Source organism: Serinus canaria, chromosome 24, assembly GCF_022539315.1.
Source record: "Serinus canaria isolate serCan28SL12 chromosome 24, serCan2020, whole genome shotgun sequence".
Classification (NCBI taxonomy): domain Eukaryota; kingdom Metazoa; phylum Chordata; class Aves; order Passeriformes; family Fringillidae; genus Serinus; species Serinus canaria.
This window is the reverse complement of record NC_066337.1, coordinates 5,222,055-5,230,573: the sequence shown is the minus strand read 5'-3', so window position 1 is coordinate 5,230,573 and position 8,519 is coordinate 5,222,055. Positions and strand designations below refer to the sequence as shown.

Below are 8,519 nucleotides of genomic sequence, written 5' to 3'. Positions count from 1 at the left end.
AAATAAAGTACACGTAGTTATTAGTATAAAAAGCCAACTCTGCCCCAAAGGCAGTCCACCTCTGATGAAGTGCAGGAGCACTCAGACCAGACCTGAAATAATTACTATTCCCCTAAGGGATGTACAGCAAAAGGGGCAGTGCAGAGCTTGAGAGTGAGAACCCTCCAAGTCCTGGCATGCTGTAAAAAGAATCTATAAGGCTGAAGATCAGTGGGGAAAGAAACTGGGCAGGTCCTGGCACTGTCAGGGGGGTTCTGTGCATTCCCAGGGTCAAACTGGGACAGGGAGAGAGAATTCTGCAAAATTATTCACCTGAAACAGCTGGAGAAAATGTGTTCTTAGGAAGAGAGGCTCTCACTTATCCTGGAAATCAGTGACATTAAAACCAGCAGGGAATCCATTCTGGCACGGGCTGGAGATGAATTTCCTCAGCAGTGTTCACTGGACCAGTGAGGAAAGGCACTGCCCTGTCCTGGGCTTTGGTCAGCAGCGAGGGCACCAGGCTGAGAAAGCAGCCTGGGGCTCAGGGAGCAACTGCTGATTCAATGGAAATGAAATGGAAAAGCAAACAGAGCCTGCAGACGAGATCCTCGATTTCAAATCCACAGGAATGAATGTTGGACTCGGGAGCTCAGAGGAGCATGTGCAATTTTTCTTAAAAAAAAAAAAAAAAAAAAAAAATAGAAGAAAAAGCCAAGCAGAGTTCAAACCGTTTGAGAGGACACCTTCCAAAGGAGTTCTCCAGTTCCACCTCAAAAGGATGCTGAGAGTCATCAGAATGCCTGCAAGGGATGGAGAAACGGGCCGGATCAGCGGGGAGAGCAGAGGTGCAGCGTGGAGGGATGGGCTGTCAAAGCCAGGCTGAGCAGCCTCGAAAGAGGCGCTAAAAGGAGCCCCGAGCTCCTCCGGTGCAGAACAAAAAGGGCACCAGGAGGGGGGAACGGGAGGTTTTGCAATCAGGAAGGGGTAGGGATGGGTTCGGGATTGCCTCAGAAGGGTTTAACCATCACTGGGAAAGGGCTGAGTGCGGGGCAAGTGCAGGCAGAGGCTCCCCGAGGGAAATGGCCAAGTTCCTGGTAGAGGCAAAGCTCGGAGCTGCTCTGGGGAGGAGGATTGGGGGAGAAACCTTCTTCCCTCTGCTTCTGAAGAGTGGGGGGAAGCAGGGCTCCTCCAGCAGGGTTTTCAGCATCTCAGCATAGCACAGGGTCAGCCCCTGGCTCAGGAGCTGCAGCTAAAAAAGGGGATGGAGCTGGGAGGAATGATTGCAGATTTATACAGAACTGCTGCTTCACTCCCCAGCAGGGTGCCCCAGAATCCTGGGGTGGTGTGGGGTGGAAGGGACCCTAAAAACCCTCTCACTGCCCCCCCTGCCATGGGCAGGGACACCTTCCACTACCCCAGGGTGCTCCAGCCTGGCCTTGGACACTTCCAGGGATGCAGGGGCAGCCAGAGCTGCTCTGGGTCAGGGCCTCCCCACCCTCACCATCAGAGCAAATTTTTCATAGGGGAATTGTCGCATTCACATTTTCTGGAAAAATCCCTTGGCCCAGGATTTTCTCCTGGGAAGCTGAGAAGCCTCAGATTAAAATAAAAACAAGAATTATCCGATTGCTTCTCCTGTGTTTGCTGCTTTGGAATGTGGTTGGAGATTGTTCACCCACAGGTGATTGTTTATTGGTTTCATGTGAGTTGTTTTCACTCTTTGGGCAATCAGGGCCAGGCTGTGTCAGGACTCTGGAAAGACTCAGGAGTTTTCATTATTATCCTTTTAGCCTTCTGTCTGTATCCTTTCTGTATTCTTTAGTAGAGTTTAGTTTAGCATTCTTTTATATAACATAATATCATAAAATAATAAATGAGCCTTCTAAGAACATGGAGTCAGATTCATCATCCCTCCCTTTGTCTGGGAACCCTGCAAATACAATAAAAAAAGAGCTGAGATTACAGATAAATGGAAAACAAATGTAACTGTGGCCGCCTAGGTTGTTTTTCTGACCGGTTGTTTTTGTTTTCTAAAGGAATTTAACTTGCAGATAGAGCCTGGGGGAGGGAAGGAAAAACCTCTCTGTTTTGAGGAAGGCAGCTGTGATATCATTTTTCCTGAGATTACTGCAGCAGATCCGAGCCCTGGAGCTGTGTCCTCCCTCCACGTGGCCACGAGTGAGCTGTGACCCCAGCTCTGAGGTCACAGGGCCAGAGAGGCTCCAGTGTCCTGCTGGTATTCCCAAAATCAGCAAATCCGGGTCTGCTCTGCTTCCCTGCACACAGCAGTGAGCAGAAAGCCGAGCCTGTCCTTCCCCTTTTCCTTACTTTCCTCTGCTCCTGCTCGGGCACGTCCCTGAGGAGGCCAAAAGTCAGAGCTGCTCCAGGAGGGAGCCCCTGGAGTGGCACAGGGGGAGAGGAGCCAGCTGGCAAGGGAGTGACCCTGGGAGAGGAGGCAGGAAAAGGGGAAAGAAGGGGAGGAAAAAGTTAATGGCAGAGAAAACATTTTTATTCCAATTGGTGAGAAATCTCCCCGTTGTGCAGTAGCAAAAAATCTCCTTTTTTTCTGCAGCAGCTGCAGCCTGGAGCTCCAGCCTGGAAGCTGGGGAGGATGAAAGCAAAGGAAGAGGTGGGAGAGGGCTGGGCCAGAGGGATGTGGGCTGGGGGAGCTGCAGCAGTGCCCAGGCTGTCAGCACCTTCTGCTGCTCCCCAGCACTGCCCTGGCAGCACATCTGAGCCTGCAGGGCTGCAGGGCTGCAGGGATGGGCATGGGGAGGGGGCAGAGGGGGCCTGGCAGGGGAGCTGTGCTGCCCACAGGCTCCTCAGTGACCAGAGGCTGCCCAGGGCTCCCCCAGGGTCACTCTTTGCCAGCCAGGGCTGTAGATGAAAGCTCCTCTCACTGCCCTGCTCCACTCCAGCCCCATTCTCCTCTTGGCACTGCAGGAGCAGATGGGAAGATCTCCTGTCTCAGCTGGAAGAGCCTGTCCTGACTCTGGGGGTTTTGTTCTTTCTTTTATTTCCAGCCCCAGTTCCCTTCTCCAGCATCTAGCCGTGCTGCTCCTGGCTCCCCAGATCCTGCACTGAGCAGGTCTGCTCCTCCTCCTGCAACACCTCCAGGGAGCCCCGGGTGGCTGCAGTGCCAGGGGAGGGCTGTCCTGCCCTTCTCCCTGTCCTGCCCTTCTCTGCCCTGCCCTTCTCTCTGTCCCACCCTTCTCTCTGTCCCACTCTTCTCTCTGTCCTGCATTTTGTCCTGCCCTGCCCTGTCCTGCCCTTCTCTCTGTCCTGTCTTTCTGTCCTGCCTTTCTCTGTCCTTCTCTCTGTCCTGCATTCTCTCTGTCCTTCTCTCTGTCCTTCTCTCTGTCCTGCATTCTCTCTGTCCTGCCCTTCTCTGCAGCCCTGAGGAGTGACCTGGGGGTGCTGCCTGCCCTCCTGTGCTGCTGGGGGAGGCTCTGCTCCAAGGGAACTCTCCGGATCCCTTTGGAGCTGCTCTTTGGAGCAGGGCCCCCCTTTCTGACCCCACCTCCTTCCCCTTTTACGAGGAGCCGGCCCCTTTCAGCTGCCAGCCCGGCTCTCCTGCCAGCCTCGTTAGCTTTGGCTGGAACAATTCCCTTTGAACTCGGCTGGAGTGAACATCTCCATGGCAATGGGGCCGGGGCTTTGTCTCTGCAGCCTGAGCGCGGGGAGCTGGGCAGGGATGGGCAGGGCACCCTGGGCAGCAGCACCAGCCCCTGATGGGCACAGCCCAGGGCAGGCGGGCAGGGCTGGTGCTGCTGCCCCTGGAGCTTCCCCAGGGCGGGCAGGGCCCTGCAGGGCTGGAGGAGCTGAGGGTGGAGGAGCTGGGTGTTGGTGGGGGGAAAGCAAAGCACATCTCCCTCCATCGACAAAACTGAGCTTTGTTGGGGCTGGGGGTCTCTGGGGGAGAAAAAAGGGGGAGGGGGGAAGGGAAGGAGGGAAGAGGGAGGGAAAGAGGGAAGAGGGAAGAGGGAAGGGGAAGAGGGAAGAGGGAAGAGGGAAAGGGGAAGAGGGAAAGGGAAAGGGGAAGAGGGAAAGCAAGGGGAAGAGGGAAGAGGGAAAGGGAGGGGAAGAGGGAAAGGGAAGGGGAAGAGGGAAGAGGGAGAGGGAAGAGGGAAGAGGGGAAGAGGGAAAGGGGAAGAGGGAAGAGGGAAAGGGAAAGAGGGAAGAGGGAAAGGGGAAAGGAAAGGAGGAAGGAAAGGGAAAGGAGGAAAGGAAAGGAAAGGAAAGGAACAGGAAGGAAGGAAAGGAGAAAGGAAAGGAAAGGGAAGGAAAGGAAGGAAAGGAAAGGAAAGAGGAAAGCGGAAAGGAAAGGAAAAGGAAAGGAAAGGAAAGGAAAGGAAAGGAAAGGAAAGGAAAGGAAAGGAAAGGAAAAGTTCTGCTGTATCCAAACTCAGCTTTTTCCCCTCCTTTCCCCTCATCTCTCCCACAGCCATCCCCATCTCTGCTCCTTCACCTCCATGGCTCGGGAATGTGCTGCTGCCCAAGGAGGTTCTCCCATGCTCCCAGGGCCTGTTTGCTGCTCAGATTCTCCTCCTCATTCCCCCTCTGGCTGCCCCAGAAGGAAGATCCCTCTCTTTGGGCTCTTGGGAAACTTGACCTTTCCAGTTCTGCTGCCCTGCATGAACCCCAGCCCTGGCCAGCCCCAGCACATAAAGAGCCACTTTATTCTTTATTCCCTCCTGTCCCACTCCTGCTCCCAGCCTGGCCCACGTGGGCCGGGCTCTTTGGCAGGACTGGGCTCTCCCCAACAAAATGGGATTTTTTCCTCTTGTGCAGTGAGAGGCTGCTTTTGCAGCCAACTCCGTAGGTGGGAAAAAAAAATATTAAAAAAAAAAAAAGTTTTTTTTTCTTGGAATGTCGGGTAAATTCCTTGGGAGCTGCCTCGGGGGAATCACAGTTCAGCTCCCTTTTCTGGAGGTGATGCAAGCAGGGAAACAGGGCAGGGCTGCTGCTCTCCATCCTTTCCTCTGCTCCTGAACACCCTGGGCAGGCTGTGCCCTTCCTGCTCCCCACTGCAGCACCCTGGGCTGGCTCTGGGTGCCCGGTGGGTGTTCCCTGTGCAGGGAGGTTTTCCTGGGGGTGACACCGAGGTCAGGGCTGCTCCAGCTGTGACACAAAATACAACATGGACACACAGCTCTCCCAAGGTAAAAAGAGCACTTTTAATTTCTGACTCAACATTTACAGATTTCCAGAAGAGACAAGGGACTGGGACAGTGCCACTTCTCCAGTGACACTGGACAAACCAACAGTCCAATTTCTCCTCCTCCAGAAAACAAATACAAACCAATCAGTTATTTACACCCCATGGACACGCAGCTCTCTCAAGGTAAAAAGAGAGTTTTTAATTTCTGATTCCAACATTTATAGATTTATAGATAACATTTATAGATTTCCAGAAGTGTCAGTGGACTGGAGGGTGGCAGTGGATTGGAGGGTGACAGTGCCACCTCTCCAGTGACACTGGACAATCCAACAGTCCATCAGATTTCTCCTCCTCTATAAAAGAATGCAAACCAATCAGTTATTTACAGAAAGTGTGGGAGAGAGTTCCTTACAAGAATGTAAACATCAGAAGGCTCAGAAAAACTTTAAAACCCAGGGTGACAGTCCCCCAGCAGGTTTGGGGAGCAGGACAGGCTGGGCTCAGCGTGGCTCCAGCAGGGAAAGGGGAGCAGGGACAGCACAGCGAGGCTCAGAGCTCTGAGGGCAGCTGTGCTGCTCTGATTTCCTTTTCCACCTCTTTCTTCCCCCTCTTTCTGAGGGAGCTGGCCCAGCTGGATCCCAGCAGGAACTTTTCATTCCCTGTTAATGAGAAACTCCTGCACTTTGTCCCTTGAAACGGAGCCACGTTCCCCACGTGCTGCTGGGGAAGGGCTCTGGCTGAGGTCACAGGAGGGATCCAGAGGCTCCTGTCCCACACGTGGGTCCAGGGCTGGATCAGAGTCTGGTGGAGCCAGGGAAGGGGAATCCATCCCCTCCCAACCTCCCCCAGCCCCATCCTGGCTGGGATGAGCCCAGCAGGCACAGGGCAGCCCCCACACTGCCAAAATCCTGAGTCAGGGACTGCTGGGCTGGGGTGGTGGGGTTACTCCTTCCTCAGGGGGTGCTTGGTGTCCTGGAGCTGGGCAGTGGGGTCACTCCTTCCTCAGGAGCTGCTGGGTGTCCTGGAGCTGGGCAGTGGGGTCACTCCTTCCTCAGGGGGTGCTGGGGTGGTGTCCTGGAGCTGGGCAGTGGGGTCACTCCTTCCTCAGGGGGTGCTGGGGTGGTGTCCTGGAGCTGGGCAGTGGGGTCATTCCTTCCTCAGGAGCTGCTGGGTGTCCTGGAGCTGGGCAGTGGGGTCATTCCTTCCTCAGGGACTGCTGGGTGTCCTGGAGCTGGGCAGTGGGGTCACTCCTTCCTCACCTCCTGGAAGAGCTGGAGCAGCTTTTGGGCAGGGCCAGGGAATCCCAGAAGGTCCCAAGAGCAGATTCAGGAGTGTGGTGGGAAGCAGGGAAGGGGAGATTTCTGTTCCATGAGCCTCAGGAGTGTTTTCCCTCCTGTCTCTGCTCTGAGCAAAGCCCAGTGCCCCAGGCTCTGCCTCCCTCCACTGTGCCAATGCCTCTCATCTCCAGCAGGTCTCTCTTTCCTGGACAGGAGTGCCCTGACCCTTCTGGCTCCATCCCAGCCAGGAATTCTCTGGCACTCCTGGCCCTGAGCTGGGAAGGGAATCTGATGTGATTTCTCCTCTCAGTTCATCCTGGGCTGCAGAATTCCTCAGAGCCAGCAGGAAATTCCTCACCCACCAGCAGCAGGAGGGATCTCTCCAGCCTGGCACTGACAGCTCCAAGTCTGCCTGGCCTGGCAGTGTTGGCAGGGCAGCCACAAGCAGGAGCATCCTTCCTTGTCCTGAATCCATCCCTCAGCTCCTGCCACGGTGCTCTGGGCAAACACTGGAGCTTCCCACTGGAGCTTGGTCTGATTCCAGCTCTTGAGCCCCCTTGCTGTCTCCTTTTTGCTTCCCTGAGTCACCAGCTGACTGTGGAGCCCACTGGTTTTACTCTGCAGAAAGGCTCATCCCAAACTCCAGAGTCACAGCCAAACCTCTCCAGCCTCTGGAGCATCTGGAATTCAGAGTTTGGGCCTTTCCTGAGGGAGGGTTGGGAGCTCTGGGATTTGAGTCTCCATTTTTTGGGGTGGTGTCTCAAGAGGTGCTGCTGATTTCTCTCACTTGCCACAGAAAGGGAAGAAAAATATTCCCAGCTCTGGAGGCTTCTCAGCTTTTCATTCCTGCTTCCCCCAGCTCCTTAAAGGGGGAGGGCGAGGGAGGGGAGCAGGAAACTCTCAGGCAGCTGGGATTTTTCACCAGGAGCCGACAGAACGCCTGAGCTCGGCGGCTGCGCTTTGAGGTGGGTGGTGAAAATGTCACAGGGGCTGGGCTGGGCTGCAGGGGAGCAGGGAGAGCTTGGAGAGCTGGGCTGGGGGAAGCCCCTGCTCTGAAAGGGCTGGGGGAGAGACAAAAAAAAAAACCAAAAACAGAGAAAAACAACAACCAAAAAAAAACAAAGAAAAAAAAAAGTCCAAAAAACCCCACAAAAACCAATACCAAAAGGAAAAAAAAAGAAAATAAAAAAGAAAAAGAATCCTCTGAAAAGACTGACTGGAGATATGAAAAATATTCCTGTGAAGTCTGATGCAGTGCCCGTCTGGAGCTGCTCTGGTGTCCCCCAGAGCTGTGGGAGAGGGCAAAGGGTCACCTGGAAGAGTTGGGTTTCCTTGGCCGGCCTCGTGCTCCTCCTGCTTTATCTGAGGAAGGGAATATTGATTTGATTCTGCTCCTCTGCTCTGCTCCATCCCCCAACGCCACATCAGCAGCATCTGCAGGATGACCTCGATGAGGAACAGATTGTCCCCTGGCCTGCCTCCATCTCCTGCCTGTGGGGACATCAGCCTTGGGCTGGGGACAGGGGGAGGGGGAGGCTGGGCTGGGTCCAGGAGCCACGACTCAGGATAACGTCAGCAGGGAGCTGGGAAGGGGTTTGGGAGCTGGGAGAGGGTTTGGGAGCTGGGAAAGGGGTTGGGAAAGGGGTTTGGGAGCTGGGAAAGGGTTTGGGAAAGGGGTTTGGGAGCTGGGAAAGGGTTTGGGAGATGGGAAAGGGTTTGGGAAAGGGGTTTGGGAGTTGGGAAAGGGGCTGGGAGCTGGGAAAGAGGTTGGAAAAGGGTTTGGGAGCTGGAAAAAGGTTTGGGAGAGCTGGGAAAGGGTTTGGGAGATGGGAAAGGGTTTGGGAGTTGGGAAAGTGTTTGGGAGCTGGGAAACGGGCTGGTAGCTGGGAAAGGGTTTGGGGTTACAGCAGGGTTTGGGAGCTGGAGCAGGGTTTAGGAATTACAGAGGGGTTTGGGAGTTAAAGCAGGTTTGGGAACAGCAGAAGTGTTTGGGAGCTGGGGAAAGGTTTGGGAATAAGAGCAGGGTTTGGGAGCTGGAAAAGGGGCTGGGAGCTGGGAAAGGGTTTGGGGTTACAGCAGGGTTTGGGGTTACAGCAGGG

General features: G+C 54.7%; 1 protein-coding gene across 2 annotated transcripts; it reads left to right on the top strand.

The window, feature by feature from the left end:
- Positions 1-5,150: 5,150 nt before the first annotated feature.
- LOC127060431 (uncharacterized) lies at positions 5,151-8,519 on the top strand. Of its 2 annotated transcripts, XM_050983660.1 has the most exons (3): positions 5,151-6,254; positions 6,308-6,614; positions 6,767-8,519. In XM_050983660.1, the coding sequence occupies exons 1-3, from the start codon at positions 6,009-6,011 to the stop codon at positions 7,195-7,197; spliced, it is 984 nt and encodes a 327-aa protein (XP_050839617.1). In that variant the 5' UTR covers positions 5,151-6,008; the 3' UTR covers positions 7,198-8,519. The 2 variants fall into 2 exon arrangements, 1 of the variants encoding a protein (XP_050839617.1); XR_007779494.1 differs by having other exon boundaries at positions 5,151-6,201; positions 6,308-8,519.

Excerpts from the sequence above, each read along its gene's own strand:
- LOC127060431 (XM_050983660.1), top strand. The coding sequence starts at position 6,009 with ATGAGCCCAGCAGGCACAGGGCAGCCCCCACACTGCCAAAATCCTGAG. Across the intron at positions 6,255-6,307 it reads GGTCACTCCTTCCTCAGGGG|CTGCTGGGTGTCCTGGAGCT; the intron begins GTGCTGGGGTGG and ends CTTCCTCAGGAG. Across the intron at positions 6,615-6,766 it reads ATGCCTCTCATCTCCAGCAG|GAAATTCCTCACCCACCAGC; the intron begins GTCTCTCTTTCC and ends CAGAGCCAGCAG.